The 18853-nt window shown below is 39.0% G+C and overlaps 1 protein-coding gene across 2 annotated transcripts in view; it reads right to left on the reverse strand.

The window, feature by feature from the left end:
• Positions 1–18853, reverse strand: part of Atp9b (ATPase phospholipid transporting 9B (putative)) — a 204261-nt gene that overhangs the window by 180251 nt on the left and 5157 nt on the right. For both annotated transcript variants that reach the window (XM_005356314.3, XM_005356312.3), the window contains exons 2-3: positions 10437–10610; positions 685–835 (exon numbers count right to left, since the gene is read on the reverse strand). In XM_005356314.3, the coding sequence (XP_005356371.1) occupies positions 685–835; positions 10437–10610 (325 nt within the window). The remainder of the gene's footprint in view (positions 1–684; positions 836–10436; positions 10611–18853) is intronic.

Raw genomic sequence — 18853 nt, forward strand, 5'->3', positions numbered from 1 at the left:
ATAAATAAATAAATAAATAAGAAAAGATTAAAAAAAGGAACTGATATAAAGCAGAAATCAATCCACTATTCCAAATTCATGATAAAACTAGTTTTATAATGTAATCAAAAGAATTAATAACAAAAAGGATTAAGATATTTAAACTTCAGATTTTAAATTTAACAATATATTCAACTACCAATAACTAATGAGTTAACAATGTAACGAGGCCTGAGAATAATAGCTTGAATATAGAAAGGGCATCTATAAATACATACATAGAAATACTTTGTTTATATGAACAAATTGTGTACTTCCTTTATAAATTCCTTGGCAGACTTCAACACTACATTCTACTTTTCATTCCAAACAAATTTCAAGTGTCCCCAAAATTATGTGCTTCCTGATCATTTACGTTTTCTTTAGTATTTCTATTCTTTTGTATTCCTATAACATAAATGTTTATCAAGAACTGAAAGCAAGAACCAAACTGTGCATTTTTTAAAAGTAGACAGAGCTAGGAAAATGCAAAAAAAACCCAAAAGTCTTAAGTCATCATTTGAAATGGAAAGGTGGGTGTGAAATGGGAAGATGCTGGCGTGGACAGAGTGACATCAGCCAGCAGTCTCTCCATGTATCGGCAGAAAGCAAAGAAAGGTAGCAAGCTCAGACATACAACTGACATTGAAGATGTAATCATCTTACCCCAGGTATAAAGGTGAATACATTGTATTTCTGATTTTTTATAGAATTCCTAGGATGTTTTTCTTCACACTTCTCTGGACATCCAAGCCATACTGTTCGAGCTTTCAATTCTTTCTTCCTTTGACAAACATTTATCAGCCAATCACAGCAACTGCATGAAACAAAAAATATAGCTACACGATGTATGCCTTTTTAAAAAAGTCTAATTTAATTCTACAAGTTTAGAGTCAAAACTGATTGTATTCCTTGGCGATTATCTAATGCTAATGTCATTACCGTATGCCTTTTAACATCCTATTACAAAGTCACAATTTTTGAATGCTGACTCTGGTCCAAGAAGACCTATACTGACAATCCAATACAGAATACAGTAGCCACCAATGGGCATTTTAATTTTAATTAATTTAAATGACAACTCAGATTTTTTTTTAGAGCAGAACATCTTTTTTAATATTTATTATGTATACAATATTCTGTTTGTGTGTATGCCTGCAGGCCAGAAGAGGGTACCAGACCCCATTACAGATGGCTGTGAGCCACTATGTGGTTGCTGGGAATTGAACTCAGGACCTTTGGAAGAGCAGGCAATGCTCTTAACCTCTGAGCCATCTCTCCAGCCCCGACAACTCAGATCTTCAGCTATACTTCAAGAGTTCAACAGCCACCACGGTTAGCAGCTTCCATGGAACATTAGAGATCAGATGCTCCTACTACTACAGTGAGTCCTACAGGACACCACTTGTCATAAACAAACCAACTAGGTACCTCAAGCAAATACAGCTACTTATGAACACATTTCTTTTCAGCATTCAAAATGCAGCAGTAGTTCCTCAAAATTGCACTGTTAAAAAGCTTTGTTCTTCAACAAATAATCTGATATGTAAATATACAGAGACAGAGCTAAGTTAAAACAGTAAATACATAAGACTAAGCATTTGAAAACTACATTACAAATTTAGGAAACGTGTTACTGCTAATTATATCATTGCACACAGACAGAATTATAGAGTTGTTAGAGAGCAACTATCAAGTCCCATACTACTACACAGAACTGAATAAATCTACTCATGATGGGTTGGAAGTGTCCTGACAAATCCCACTCGGTCATACAAAAAGACCACAAAGACAGTCAAAGAGAAAAGGTAGGTGACTTTGGTGCTCAGAGGAAAGGGCATATGACTATACATACATACATGTATATATATATATATATATATCCTCTAATAGCTGGGTATGATGAGTTACACTTGTAATCCTAGTCCTTTGGAGGAAGACTGACACCAAAGTATAAACCAAACAGTGCAACACAGTACGTTCTAGGCCAGCTTGTGCTATATTGTGAAACCCTAAATCCTAAATACCTAATCCCACCAAAAAAACTATGTGTGAACCTTACTGACTGGTAGAACTAAGGGAAAAAATTAAATTGTGGGAAAAATTTTTAGGGCAAAGTAATGTAAGTAAAACATCAGAAAACACTGAAAAATAAGAGGGACAAGAAAAGAGAAATCTTGAGGGTAATGATGGCACACACCTTTAATCCTAGTACTTGGGAAGGGGGCTAGAGGCAGGCAGATCTCCGATTTTGAGAACAGCCTAGTCTACAGAGTTAGTTCCAGGAAGCCAGGTATACACAGAGAAACCCTACCTCAAAAAAAAAAACAGAGGGGAGAGTCCTCTAGAAGAGGTAACTGAATATTTCCTTAATAATATTTCTATGTATCCTAAATAAGTATAAAGAGAACACTTTCAGATTTGACAGCATAAGGCATTGTATAAATCTATACTTTTCCTTAAAATGTTTTATGATCAGCTTTTCATAAATGCCTCTACAATCAAAGCAATCTTCTAGCATTAAGTAAAATATATTTACATATCAAGAATCTTTTAGAATTTTATTCATAATGAAATTCTCAAAATAGACCAGTTCTTTCCCATTATTTCCCACAACTTAGACTATTCTATCTAACTGCAAGCATCTTTGGTTACCATGACCAAAACAACATAGTATTCATGTTATCTTGCAAGATGAGCATTTTCCCATGCTTCTGCACCCCAAATGTTTTACAGATTAACTCAAAGCCATTTAGAACCAGGAATAAGCCCAGCATCTGATATCCCCCTTCTCCTCCCTTCATATGGAAATGCCATTCCTGGCTCCAGTTTTCTAGGGACAAAGTGATTTTTGATAACGAGTGAAATGTAAATCTCGTGAGAAAGATCATCAGCCCAGATCAAAGAAAGAGATAGATCAATACATCAATGTCCCACACTGCATCTACAGGAAGCAGAATTCACTCTCATGACATAAAGTCAAATTGAAAAAATAGCAATAATAAACATTTCAGCAAGAAATATCTAAGTCTTCAGGTTAGAAATTCTGCCAAACAACAAATCTGAAAAAAATAAAATAAAAAAATAAAACCGTTTGCAGTCATAAAGTACTGAGTAAGGGATACTAAAAGTAATTTTAAAATGAGCCTTAACCACTCACAGGATAAATAATCAATAATGTATTAAAACACTACAACTCACTAATCTTAGTTCTAAGCTAACTGTACTGAAATAGTCACTAAAATTTTCTTCCTGCAATTAATATTATCCATCTGCTATGAGAACCACCATAAATAAATAGCCACAAAAATTCTGAATGCAAGAATGCTTGGCATTTAGAAAACAAAGCAACAAACATTCAAAACTGAAAATATATAAGGAATAACGAATTAGGTCCATGCTGATTGCTAAATATATAAGGACTCTCTAAGTACAGTGTTTAATTTCTACCATTTCTCTATAGAGGAGACCCCAACCAAACCACAGGATTGTAAGGATCTCAGGTTACACGTTCCACAAGACAATGGGACATGCATTAACACCATATCCACTATCAACCTACTCTAGATGGTTCTATTAGCTTTTCCCATGGGATCACAACTTATTCATATAAAGTATTCATTTATAAACACATCTTTAGATTTTATTGAGCTGTTTCACTATCCTTAAACCTGGGTCCTTTTGGTATTAACATAAACATTTTAAAATATATTCTTAATATCTTCCATGAAGAAAGAACCATATTACAAATAAAAACTAAAACACAGCTATATATTCCATTTAAAAACAAAAGTCATAAAAGATTAAAAAAAATCAAAACATTGGTTTACTAGTGTATTTACCGCTATGTTAAAGCAGAGTGCTCAGGCCTCTGTCTTCCTCGGAACCAGAGAGAACCAGTACTCAGACCTCCAGTTTCTGTGGGACCAAAGAGTGCCCTGAAACCAGGACTTCAGTCCAGTGGTCGCAAAAGGTCAATGCATTGCCCAAGCTTCAGGTCCAGTATGCCCAGGGTCCCCTGGGAGTCTGGAACATTGATTTCAGTGATCTCTGACATCACTATGGGAATGAGTTTCTCATCTCTGAGGTTCCAGTGGTCACTGCAGGAACCAGAATGTGTATACTGCTGTGGTCCCAGAGGTTTCTTTGGACCTGTGGTTCTAACCATCATCCCCAGAGAATAGACAGATTCACTGGGCATAAAGTTTTTTATTCTGTCTCCATCAAGGGCACAGAATCCAAATAGTGACCCAGGTTTTCATTCAATCTGGTCACCTTGGTGTTAAGTATTCAGTCCCATCCTTGGTCCTGTTAGTATATAGCCAAGAGAGGACCACGTTAGCAATCTATACCATAATCAATACCAAGTTTTATCAGTCTCCCTAGATTAGCGTTGTACAGAAGAGAATATCTCAAAGGGTTTGAAGGAAGTCAAACCAAACCCACTCCAAAGGACTCATAAAACATGACAAAATCAACACAAAACATATGATATAACCACCACCCAGCCCATCACCAACTGACCAACTCCTGTAGAAGGAAATCCAAAATTGGAGAGCTGAAATATCTGAGAAAGAATTTAGTCTTATTGTTCAAAGAATTATCTTATCAAACATGCATGAATTAAAGAAAATCTGTTCAAGACCTTTACAAGACAATCTCCAAAGTAAACACAACAATTATTAGATTGAAACTGAAGTTCAAAAGAGAGAAATAAGACTGAAACACTGAAAAACAGAGATAACTGAAATAAAGGAGATGGCCAATGACATAAAAACCACAACAGATACTATAAGTAACACTGAAAAACAGAGATAACTGAAATAAAGGAGATGGCCAATGAGATAAAAACCACAACAGATACTATAAGTAACAGACAAGACCAAGAAGACCAACAAATTTCAGAAAGGGAGGACAAAGAAATACAGATATACATACATACATACATACATACATACATACATACATACATACATGCATATATACCATGTATGTATGTAAGGGGGGAAACAGAAACAAGGAACAAGAATGCTACGTCTAAGTAGTACGTGGTGCATTCAAGAGGCTAAACCTGAGAATTTATGAAACTGAAGAAAAATTGAATGGAATAGAATTACCGAATTTACAGAAACTAGGCTTCCAGACACATGAGGTAATAGAACACCAAACAGACATAACCAGTGAAGAAATTCTCCATGACATTTAGTCAGGATGTCAGAAATACAAAGTTAAGAAAAATCTTAATATCAAGATGAGAAAGAGAATGACTCACATAACAAAGAAAGAAATACTAGAATTATCAGACTTCTGACAAGTAAGCACAAAAGTCACAAGAGCTTAGACTGAAATGTTCCATGCTCTAAAGTACAACACAGGGAGCCTGCAAAGCTGCCTTTCAACACTGACAGAGAAATAAGGGATGTGGGGAGAAACACAGTTGAGGCAATTCATGACAACCAAGCCAGAACTCCAGAAAGTTCTTAGGGCAATAATCTAAATGGGGAAGATGAAAGACCATGGAACTATATATAAATAAACCAGACTTAAGAAAGAAGTAACCATGTCTACAGCAACTTCATAAGACCACAAAACTAATGCAAGGAAATGAAAAGAAATGCCAATAGTCCAAGAAAACCGAAGACCACTTTTAAAACTTATAGAAAACAGAGAACCCCTTCTCTTTAATAACCTTAAATGCAAATGGCCTCAACTTATTATTTAAAAGATACAATCTAATAGACTATATATATTTTTTTTTTTTGGTTTTTCGAGACAGGGTTTCTCTGTGGCTTTGGAGCCTGTCCTGGAACTAGCTCTGTAGACCAGGCTGGTCTCGAACTCACAGAGATCCGCCTGCCTCTGCCTCCCGAGTGCTGGGATTAAAGGCGTGCGCCACCATCGCCCGGCTCTAATAGACTATATTAAAACACAAGAGTGGCCACACCAGGCTATGACTTGGTAGGCAGTTTTCACTATCCTTCCTGTCTTCTATCTCTACATCACCCCTAGTACTGTAGCAGCCTGCTTGCAGGTGCCTCTCGTTCTACCCGGGGGACAACACTGAACATTGGTGCAACCCAGCTTTGCCTCTTCCTATCGACCAGCAGCTCTTCACAGTGAGCTGCGAAGTCCACAGCGGTCACCTGTCAATTATCTTGCCTATCACATATTTTCATAATATTAGCAAAATTACAGTTATGAAGTAGCAATGAAGTAATTTTATTGTTGGGAGCTACCACCGCATGAGGAGCTGTATTAAAGGGTCACAGCATTAGGAAGGTTGAGAAGCAGTGCTGTAGACCTTCTCAGTCCATCCTCATTGCCTGTGTCAGGCACTGATTGCTGGAAACACTGTCTACCTGGGAACCCCAGTGGCCACACCAGACTGGGACTCTCCTTCCTACCCACTATCTCATCTCTCTACTCTCACTCTCAGCCTGTAGCAGCCTGCTTGTAGGTGCCCTTCCTTCAACTTCATGCACATTCGCTGGAGACTCTTGGTACAGATCCAGGGTCCTCCAGCACTTTCATCTCTGTCTCCCCAAACATATTCTATCTTCCTGCAACCTACTTGGAGGAGCCTCTCATTCCCAAACACCATCAAATCCCTGGATGCAGCACCTATTGATGTGGGTAGCTTCCCCAGGAGACCGCACCTCCTGGTGTGGCTTTCTCAAGGCCCCTCTCAGCCTTTTCTCCTAGTCCATCCCTACTCCTCTCTGCCTCCACCAACCTACAGAAGCACCTTCTACCAAAGAACTCATAGCTTTCCTAAAACCCAGAGAAGGCAACAAGAACCAAAGAATGGAACACCTGCCCAAAAAACATGATACCAGACATCAACACCTAGAATGGAACACCTGTCCAACAAAGATACCAGACATCCAACACCTAGAATCACAATCATCCTAACGCCAGCTGTCTAGAAATCCACGCAGAAACACAAACATCAAGAGCCAAGACAACATGCCTCCACCAGAAACCAGTAACCCACTACAGTAGGCCTGAGAAATGCATTATAACTGAAGCACAAGGACTTCAAAAAACAATTATTAATATACTCATGGACATTAAATAGGATATGAATGAATCCCTTAATGAAGTCTTGAAAATACAGTTGAATAAAATAATAAAAACAATTCAAGGCATGAAGGCAGAATTAAAGAAATAGAATGACTAAAGAAAATCCAAACTAAAATATAATTGGAAATGAAAAGTTTAGGAAGTCAAACAAAAACCTCAGCGGTAAACCTCACCAAGAGTACAAGACATGGAAGAGAGAATTTCAGGCACTGAAGACAAGGTAGAAGAAATGGATGATGTAGTCAAAGAAAATGTTAAACCTAAATAAAAAAAAAAAACAGGCATTAAACATCCAGGAAAGCTGGGACACTATGAAAAAAATCTATAAATAATAGAATAAAAGAAGAAACGCAGGTCAAAGGCATAGAAAAGATTTTCATTAAATCATAGAAGAAAATTTCCCCAACCCAAATAAAACCTCCTACCTCTTAAGGTACAAGAAGCATACAAAATACAAAATAGATTGGACCAAAAAAGAAATTCCCCCTGGTACATAGTAATCAAAACAATAAACATACAGAATAGTGAAAGAATATTAAAAGTTGCAAAAAAGAAAAGACTAAGTAACAGGGGAAGACCCTTTTGAATAATGAAGTGTTCGGAAGACTCCGAAAGCCAGAAGGGCTTAGATGGATGTTCTACAAACTCTGAAAGACCACAAATGCCAGCCCAGACTACTATACCCAGCAAAACTATCAATCACAATAGATGGAGTAAGAAAAATATTCCAAGATAAAATCAAATTCAAACAGCATCTATCTAGCAATCCAGTTCTACAGAGCATGCCAGAAGGAAAACTTCAGTCTGAAGAGGTTAACTATAATCAAAAAAATACAAAAATAATCTCAGACTAGTAAACCAAGGGAGTTGTGGGGGACACCATAACAAAATAGTAAGAATTAATAAATATTCGTCATTGATAATTCTCAATATCAAGAGTCTCAACCTCCACAAAAAAAGGACAAACTAACAGACTGGTTTAGAAAACAAGATCCATCCTTCTGCTGAATCCAGAAAGCATACCTTACTATCAAGAACAGACATCATCTCAAAGTAAAAGGACAGAAAAAGATATTGCATGCAACTGGACTGAAGAAGCTAAGCAGGTTACAGCTATTTTAATGTCTGACAAAATAGACTTCAAACCAAAACTCATAAAAAGAGATAGGGAAAGACACTACACTACTCATCAAAGAAAAAAGTCCACCAGAGGATATTGCAATTCAAAACATCTATGCACCAAACACAGGGCACCCAAGTTCATAGAAGAAACTCTATTACATTTAAAAAATCACACATTGACCTTCACACAGTGATAGTGGGTGACTTCGATACCTCGCTCTTGCCATTCAGACAAAATTTAAACAGAGAAATGCTAGAGCTAAATGACATCATAAATTAAATGAACCAAGCAAATATTTATAGAACATTTCACCCAAACGCAGAAGAAAAAACTACTCTTAGCAGTTCATGATACTTTATCCAAAGTTGACTACATACTTGAACACAAAGCAGATCTCAACAAAGGATTAAAATTAAAAAAAAAAAAAGATCGAAATAACCCCTCACATCCTATCTGACTACCATAGACTAAAGCTGGCTAAACATAAAAGAAACAACAGAAGCCATAAAAACTCATGGAAACTGAACAACTCACTTTTTGAATGACCATCAGAAAAACTAACATCATTGTAAGAGAAAACAAAACAAAACAATTAAAAGAGAACCAAAAATTAACAAAACAAGAATCAAACACCCTGAGAGGAACAAAGCACCACTTATACAATATTGCACGGAGAATATCAGTCAACCTAGACATAATGATACAGAGGAGGCTGAGAACATAGCTAAGTTGGTTGAGGACTTGCACAAAGCCTGGAATTAGATGCTGTGGTCTTTTGAATGTAATTGGTTCCCAAAATCTTATAGGGAGTGGCACTATTGGGAGGTGTGGATTGGCTGGAGTAAGTGTGGCCTTGTTGGAGAAAATGTGTCACTATAGGGGTAGGCTTTAAGATCTCCTTTGCTCAAGTATCACTCAATGTGACACTTAGTTCACTTTCTGTTGCCTGTGAGGTCAAGATGCAGGACTCTCAGCTACTTCTCCAGCACCAAGTATGTCTGCGTACCGTCATGCCCCACCATGATAATAATGGACTAAAGCTCTGAGCCACCCAATTAAATGCTTTCCTTTACAAGAGTTCTCATAGTCATGGTACCTCTTCACAGCAACAGAAACCCTAAGACAGATGCCTACCACTGTTAAATCTAAGTGTGGTAGTACAGGCCTGCAATGGCAGCATTTAAGATATGGAAGGAGAAAGATCAGAAATGGAAGCCTATCCTTGGCTACACAGTGAGTGGGAAGCCAGCCTAAGAAACAAAAGACCCTGCCCCAAAAAATAACAACAACAGAGGAAATCAGAGAGCTGAGCAGTGTCTCATGCCTGCAAGTTCAGCACTCAGGAGGCTGAGCACAAAGGACTGCCTCAAGCCGAAGGCAAGTCTGGGCCTCAGAGTGATTTCCAGACGGCCAGCCAGAAGCCTCAAAATAACACACATTGGACAAACCAAGATTTTAAGCATTCTGCATAATAACTCACCTGCTTTCTTCAAAATGCCTAGAGACAGAAGATAAACACTAAATAACTGGCCCAGATAAAATCAAGAGTAGAAAGGCATACCACCTAGATGCTACACAAGGATCCCAAGGATTGAGGGAAATGGACCATAAAGAACACTGCTCAAAAATAGACGGCATTGAATATGGGCTTAAAAATATACAAAGTATTGTAATAATGGTAAATTTCATTAATTTGGTTACCGGAGGGTGACTGCATAAGAAAATCCTTTTTTTTTTAAGAATAAGAATATTAAGGGGAGGGGGGGAGAAAAGGGAGAAGGGGAGGATGGGGAGATCTTGGGGGAATGGGATGCTTGGGATGGAGGAAGGGTGGATATGGGAGCAGGGAAGTAGATATCTTATTAAGGGAGCCATTTTAGGGTTGGCAAGAGACGTGACTCTAGAGGGGTTCCCAGGTGTCCAAGGAGATGTGCCCAGCTTGTTCCTTGGGCAGCTGAGGAGAGGGCGCCTGAACTGGCCCTATCCTACAGCCACATTGAGGAATATCTGGCATTATCACCATAGAATTATGTTTTCCCTTTCAGACCCACTTGCTCTGATGTGGACAATGTTGTCAAAACACTCCATAATGGTGCATTTTCTTTGGCTTTCATACCAACATAGATTGACACAGCTTACAAACACTCTAGCCACTAAATGTCTATCCATATTCTTCATGTACACACTAATCAGGTAGTAACAGAAGACGAACCTGGTACAGAGGAATTTCCATCCACCACACACAAACCACTCCAGTCCTCTTTTTCTCCGTGTTATCCTAGCTCGGGGTAAAGTGTGGTAATCACTTTCATCATTCTCAAAGCCTTCTTCAGACATCATCAGTGGCATTTCATCCAAATGGGCAGATTCATCCTCCAGCTGGTACCTAAAGGGAAAACAGAGAGCTAAGCAGTCTTGTTACTGTATGTTTCTAGAATAGTATCAGGCTAAATTTTATAAATCCCCTGTGGTGGTTTGAATGTGAATGGCCTCCAAAGGCTCATGTTTGAATGTTTTGTCCCTTTCTGGTTGAACTGTTTGGGAAAGGTTAGGAGGTATGGCCTTGTTGGATGAGATGTGTCACTGGGAGTGTGCTCTGAGGTTTCAAAAGACCATTCCAGACCCAATCAATCTCTCTCCTGCCCTCCTTCCATCCCTCCCTCCCTCCAACCTGCAGATCAGACATAAGCTCTCAGCTACTGCTCCAGCACCACGCCTGCCTGACTGCTGTACTCCTTGCCATGATGACCACAGACAAATGGACTCACTCTCTGAAACCATAATCAAGCTTTTATAAGCTGCCTTGGTCATGCTGTCTCTCTCTTCAGGGAAAAAGAAAAATAACTAAGACATCATCTTCTGTTTTTCTCAAAACTAAGTTACCTTCACCTGAGGCAAACCATTGTTAAAAGCAAACAAACTACTACATAATGATATAAATTCCCTTTGCAAAAGAACAACAACAAAAAAAACTTGATACAAGTTAGGGAACAGTAAATATAATTCAATATATAGATATAGGCAAGTACTCTCTGAACTGTTTCCAATAACAAGGGAAACAGCCTCAAGAATAGTGAGAAGATGAAACCTTAAAAGTTTCTGCTCAGCAAAGAAAAACAATAGAAGTGAACACAGACTAGAGGATGAGCTCACTTTCCAGCTCCAGTACAGACAGGGTTGTCTAGGCTATATAAAGAAATGACACACACACATACAGAGAAAGAGAGAGAAAGAGAGAGAGAGAGAGAGAGAGAGAGAGAGAGAGAGAGAGAGAGAGAGAGCTGACAGTTGACAAATAAGCTTACAAAATGAACACATCATCCTCAAAAACAGACACATAATGCCCTGTATATATTTAAATGTTAGCCACTCAAAATTACTTCACAATCTCATCTCCCTGCAGTCAGGATGACACAAGAAAAGGTACAACAAATGCTGTGAAGGATGTGGGACAGTGCAGGAAACTGTACTCATGGCTGGAGGAGTGAAAACTCATTCAGCTATTACAGAAATCACTGTGCATATATGGTGTAGGAGGTCTTTCTGTTTGTGTGTTGCTTTCATTGGTTAATGAATAAAGAAACTCCCTTGACCTAGTTGACCTAGTTGATAGGGTAGAACTTAGGTAGGCGGGGAAAATTAAACGGAATGCTGGGAGGAAGAAGGCAGAGTCAGAGAGCCGCCATAGAGCTGCCAGAGTCAGACATGCTGTATCTTTCCCAGTAAACCACTGGCACATGGAGATACACAGATTAATAGAAATGGGTTAAATTAAGATGTAAGAATTAGCCAATAAGAACTAGAGCTAATAGGCCAAGCAGTGTTTTAATGAATAAAGTTTCTGTGTGATTATTTCAGGTGTAAGCTAGCCGGCGGCCAGGACAAACAAGCCACCTCTCCTCGTAACACATGTATACTACAGTAGAATTTATTTCAGCTGCAAAAGAAAAAGAAAACTGGCAAGAAAAATGCATGGAATGGAAAGTATTATAGCACGAGACAGCTCAGATAAAAACTGCATGTTCTCTATGTAAGCGGATGCAGTATGGAGGCTATACTGCTAGAAGGTGGACCGCAAGAGGAGGAAAAGGTGTTGAGGAGGGGAAGAGAGTAACAGGAGACATCAAAGTGGGAAAAGACTAAGTAGAAGGGAATGAACGGAGGACAGAGGAGTAGAAGAATCTTCCAAACTGTTTGAAAACACTAATTTTAAAACGTTACAGAGTATTAGGTGGGACCCACAAGGTGAAGTAAACCGTTCCTAAAGGAACAAAGAGTCCAGGATAATGTGGGGTGCTCAGCGCTCTGCCCCTCTGCAGCCACTGCATTCTTGTCAGTCATCCAGTTTCACAGCTTCTTCAACAGGTGTGCCTTTACATTTTTTTCTGGAAACTTTAGTTCATGCCAGATAGAATGCTATTCCAACAAAACAAAACATTCTCAGATAAAGGAAAGCCAAGACAACATTTTTGTCTGCAGCTCCACCCTATAAGAACGCTAAGCAAAGTTCCAAGATAAAAACAGTATCCAAAGGAAAATGAGAACTATAAAACCAAGAACAACAAGAGAAGTTCTTTAGGAATATGCAGGACTAAATGTAAAAATGGCAGCACTGTGTAGTTAAATTTCCAACGTCAAAACGCGAAGACAACTGGTAGAAGCAGACTAAGAAGGACAGAGGTCCTCTAGTTTTACACGAGGGATTAGCAGACACTGTTCGAGGACGCCTGTCAAGTTAATGATGGCTACTGCAACCCTCAGAGTGGGGCTTCTCAACAGGGGCATAATTTACATTGTGACCACATATCCTTACTGTGAAGTGTTGTTCTGTGCATACAGAATGTTCTAGAGCATCCCTAGTTCTAGGTCCTAAATACCAGCAGCATCACCCCTTGTGGAGACAATAAAAATGCCCTAATAATGTCTTTGTGTAGTGCCAAAAAACTTCTGGAGTACAAAAATCACTTCCTCAAGGAAGAACCTTAAATACAGGAATATGTAGTGTTGAAAAATTAAAAAACAGTAAAAAAGACCTAACATGAAGACTACTCAAAAGAAAGCTAAATAGCTGTACTAAGACAACTAAAATACTTTTTACAGATTAATTTTTATTCATGTGTATATGTGTGTGACTGTGGCACAAGTGTGGGAGGCCAGGAGTGGGCATCAGAGCCCTTGGAGCTAGAGTTACACAGGGTGGTCAGCTGCCCAACATGTGCTGCAAACTGAATTCAGGTGCATCCTCTCTCTCCAGCCCCCCAGAACAGTTTCTTAATCAGCCAGGACTAAAAAGGACACTGTTACTTAAAAGGCTTAAATCACTAATAAAATCTAATAATCCAATAAAAACAAGAAAAAACAAAACCTCCTAAATGTGCAGAAATTGATCTGCAAAGGTAACCAGAACTACACTGGCTGTTTGAAAGAGAAGCCAAGGAAATAGAAAAGGTTTTAATACCCATGACCAAATACACAGCGGAAGGCTGAAGTGATAGCTCAGTGGTTAAGAGCACTTGCTGCTCTTGCAGAGGACCCAAGTTCAGTTTCCCAGCACTCACATGGTAGCTCACAACTGTCCATAACTCCAGTTCCAGGAAATCTGACACCCTCTTCTGGCTTTTATAGGCACCAAGACACACATGGTACTTGCATACATACGTGCAGACAAAAGTATTCATACATGTAAAATAACACACACACATCCAAAATGGATTATCATATTGCTGGTACAGGAGGGGAAAAAAAACAGGGAAAAACTAAAGAATCATGAGAAAGGAAAGGGGCTCCTAACCCTTGCAGACTGGCAATCAAGAGGGTCTCCCAAACCAGATTATGAACCATGTCATCAGTAAAAACATGTCTTGGTTTCCTTATGACCTGCCTATAAATAAGAGTATTCCTTAGCCCTCTGTGACCTATGCTTATGAGTCTATAGATGATCAATACACCTCAGAAGCCACCTTATGATCTCACTCTTGTTTGGGATTTTAGACGGGTTAGGGTGATGTTTTTAAGACACTGTCTCATGTAGCCCAAACTGGCCTCCAGTTCACTATGTTCAGTTTCATGAGAGGCAAGCAAACACTCTAACCAACTAAGCCATACCCCCAACCCACGATCTCATTTCCTCAATAAAGATGCCTTAGATAAGTTTACCAAAACTTACTCTTTACTAAATCTTTTAGATTCTTACAGTACTATAATTTCAAAAGCCACAAAATCATGTGAATAGCTTTTAGTGAGAAACTTCAAAGTTTTGAGAAGCCATGCACACTTCTGGATATGTAATACTGCCTTCTTGATTTCTTATTTAATATTACACACATGTCTGTGCACATGTGCAGGTCAGAAGGACCCTTTTTAGGAACTGGTTTTCCTCCCATCTCCTCAGCTTACAAAGCAAGAACTTAACCTAAAGAACCCTCTCATTGGCCCAAAACTATTTTACTTTTTTTTTCTTTTCTTTGACAGCGCCTCACTATATAGGCCAGGTTGGCCTGAAACTCAAGAGACCAGTCTGCCTCTACCTCGTACATGCCTGGAGCTCTTCTTAGACCTGTCCTATGTTCTAAATGCCGAGCTTAAATCTGTATTCAAACCTCAAGTCTGACGCTACTTCCTGCTAACTTGGCCTGAAATTCTTTTCTGCAGCAGTCGAGCATCCGACTGGGCGACAGAGGTCTCTACAAGGAACTCCTGAGGCTACAGGCAACAGTGCAGGGTTACAGCTCCCCTGCCCTCATTGCCACCCAGGGTGATGACATGGAAGACCTCTGTGAAGCGTAAGTACACCGAAAGAAATGGCACCTATTTTCTGCCACTTTAAACATCCTCTCTACCAATCAAACTGACAGCTCATCTTAGGGGCTCCATATTACCTTCTACAAATTACATTGTAGGCGATGGCGAGGGCACAATGGAGCTTGAAGCAAGTATTTTCCCTGAAATGGTCCGTTTTTTTTTTCTTTTCTGCATAAGATTCTATCTTTCAACAAACTTTCTAAATAAACTAGAAAAATGAATATTTATTCAAACTACAATCAAAATTCAAAACACCAGCTAATATACATAAGAGTTTTTAGGGTATTTTTTCATTAAGTTTCTCTCAATGATCACGTTGCAAGAGTCGCATTCTTACCAATCTGAATGCTGGAAGAGCAGTGTGATGGGCTCCGGAAGCTCACTCTGAGCAATACCAAGTCCTGTAATGCAGCCTTTGAACTGGCAAGCAATTTGTTCCCTCTCCAAAGCAATTTTCCTATTGTATTGAAAATTTTACCTCAGTATTTAAAAACAATAAGATGATGAATAATGGATTTTTTTCCCAGAGGCAGGATAAGCAGAGAATCCTAAGTGTCTTTGTTGCCTGGTGTCATACACACTTAATTGGTTTGTCACTCAAGAGAAATCAACGTTTCCAGCAATTAAGTATAATTCTGGAAACATTTTTAAAATGAGTAAAAACAATGAGAACAAAGAAAACAAGAGATGACACAGACCCAAGTGTACTGTCTCATTCAAGGAGGACGTGCCACCTCAGCTGTTGCCGCCCGCAGGAGGCGACCGACTGCTCAAGTACTGGAGGGCACGCAATTTCCACGGACCCAAGAGAGAGAAAGCCAGGGCGGTGGCTATCTCACACTCGCCTGCTACCTTAAGTGTCGAAGCTCTGCTGTTTCAAACTATTCTTGGGAATTTATATTAAAGAAATTTAAAGTAAGCCTAATGCTCAAAACTTTAGAAAAAATAACCTCCTTTGCCTGCACGCTAACAAAGTAGAAAAACAACAAAACAAGTAACTGCTATATAAGTAAATTGCATACATCCTGTTAAATGGAGCCGAGGAGTTCAATTGTGCCACTAACGAGTCATTACTAAGAAACAGCTGAGAAACTAAGCCTCTCCAGCCTCTATGAGCAGAAAAAAAAGGGTTCGAAGGCTAGAATGCTCTGCCCCTTGGCCATAAAAAATGGCTTACGGAAGGTAGAGGCACAATTACTACAAAGAATTCACCAAGTGCATGGAAAGACAGAGAGAATTTAAAGAAACAATGACAAAAAGCAAGAGAGTTTATCAAGCCATGAGGTGATTGAAATTCTTTTATTGCTGTTGGAGGGAAACTGCTTGCTGTCCTAACTATGGGTCATCTGAGATCTGTCTACATGTGGGTGAACTGGCACGCATCTCATTATCTTGCTGAGTAGTAAATTTTATGCCTTGTTTTTGAGTCTGGTCACTTCTGTCCCATGGTCATTTCTGTAAGGTACCTCAGTCATGGGTGTTGAGCTCCAAATGTCTCTGTAAGGTATTATGGGTCACTAGAGATCAGGCATGATTATTAAAGTGTGGGCATTCTGCTTTTATTTTGAGCCTCTCCAAATGTGTGATAAAAGCTTAATGTCTCAGAGTCAGGACAGGACCTAACCCAAGGTACTCCTACTCCTGTGTGAGTCACCCTCAAAAAGGCCGAATGGGATCATGGAGGAGGCTGGCTCTCTCATGGTCTGGTGCCACCCAGAAAAAGCAAGAAGACATGCTGGCATTAAAGCACCTTGACACTGAACCATGGAGCTCTAGAGAGCAATGTCTGCCCTTTACCAACAGACTAAAACTAGACTAATGGTAGGCAGTACTGACAAAGAAACAATCATCATCAAAGGAACAAGGGAAACAGTACCAGGAAGATATGCCATGGTCCTGGCTGAAATAACAAGCACAAGGAGAAAGGCTAGCCAGTCCCTTGAGCTGGGAAGTAACCACAACATTAAACTAGTAGGGTTGGGTTTTTTTTGTCTTTTAAATTTTTTATTATTTTCTTATGTGTATGGGTGTTTTACCTGCCATGTATGTATGTGTACCACATGTATGCTTGATGCTCATGAGGCCAAATGAGGGCATTGGAATCCTTGGGACTGTATTAGCAGATGGTTGTGAGCTGCCATAGGTGCTGGGAATCAAGCCCAGGTCCTCCAGGAGAGCCCCCAGTGTTCTTAACTACTGAGCCATCTCTCCAGCCCCAATGTATTAGTGATTTCTAAAAAGTCCTATAGAATTCTTAAAATAAGAAATTATACCAATATTATACATAGAAACTTTTGAACTATAATTAATGACATAATACCCACTGTTAAACACAAAAATAAATACAAATACAGAAATGTTAAGGGCCATGACCTGTTAGCTCAGAACATAAATTCTAGTTGCCTATAATTATTATGGACTCAATTCTATCTTCATACTAATACTTCAGATGTGAAAAAACTAACTGAAGCATGCCTACTCTGAAAAGTGTAAAGAATTTCTTGTTTTCAAGTTGAACTATGGATCCCTTTCCAGAGAAATTCTCTGTTAACTTGTACAAAAAAAATTCTGAAATCCCACTCCCCCAAAAAAAGCATGGGCCGAAGAGCAAGCAGAAAAGCACCATCTTAAGACCCACCGTGAGGCTGAGTGCTCCTGACAGAGTCTTGGGCTCATCCTCAACACCACAAATGAGCCAGATCCCTTAAGCTGTAATTATCACAGCAAAAAAATTTCATCTTTATAATTACTAAAATATTAAATCATCAGAATCATGAAACTTTTAAAAATCAAAAGAAAGTATGTCTAGATCATCAACATAAGAAAGCTAGCATTATAAAAATCTTTGTTACATACACCAAGAAACACTAATATTTTGCAGATAACCAGACAACACCCATCTGTTCTCAGCATGAGTCTCTTATTAAAGAATGAAATTTAGCTATTATAATATGGCAAGTGCCTCTAAGCAGGGCCAATAACTCCAACACTGGGAAACTGGAAAAAAAGTACTAACGAACATGGGCAAACAAACCCTGATGTTCACTGTCATTCAGTCATCTTCCAGCTATAAAGCTAATCTGAGTAAATCAGTCATCGCTTAAAACAGAGAAACAAAACACAAAACCAACAGATGCTTTACTTTTATTCAAGAGAAATCAAAACCTCACATGAACAAAAAATAAGACAAAAATCCTATAGATCCGAATGACTCAGAAGGAAGGGTAAGAAGATGAAGACCGAGGTGGCTGGGTACGGTCAAGGGTACAGGGCACAAAGCAGTTTGTTCGCTTGTCTGTTTGCTGAGGATGATAATGCTCCAGCACTTCCAGTAATGGCTGCACAGATCTATAACTGAGCTAAAAAGCAAAAAACTGCACACTTAAAATTAGTGCTGTGTATGGGATGACAAATATACAAATATCAAAATACTGTTAAACAACAAGAAATACATAATAAAAGTGATTTTCTCTTTCTTCTTTCTTTTTCTTTCTTCTTTCTTTTTCTTTCTCTCTTTCTTTCTTTCTCTCTCTCTTTCTTTCTTTCTTTACTGGTTTTTAGAGACAAGGTTGCTCTATGTAAGAGCCATGGCTAACCTGAAACTGGTTTTGTAGACCAGGCTGCCTCAAACTCACAGAAATCCACCTGCCTTTGCCTCTAGAGTCCTGGGATAAAAGGCGTGCACCACCACCACCCGCCCAGCAAAAAGTACTTTGTAAATGAAAGAGTAGAGCTGAAGGAATGCACTGGTGACAGGGGTTTGGCAGCAAATCAGTCCTTGGGTTTAATTTATTTAAAATCTCTCTCAATTTTTCTCTCTCCTCCCTC

Source organism: Microtus ochrogaster, chromosome 18 (genome assembly GCF_000317375.1).
Source record: "Microtus ochrogaster isolate Prairie Vole_2 chromosome 18, MicOch1.0, whole genome shotgun sequence".
NCBI lineage: Eukaryota > Metazoa > Chordata > Mammalia > Rodentia > Cricetidae > Microtus > Microtus ochrogaster.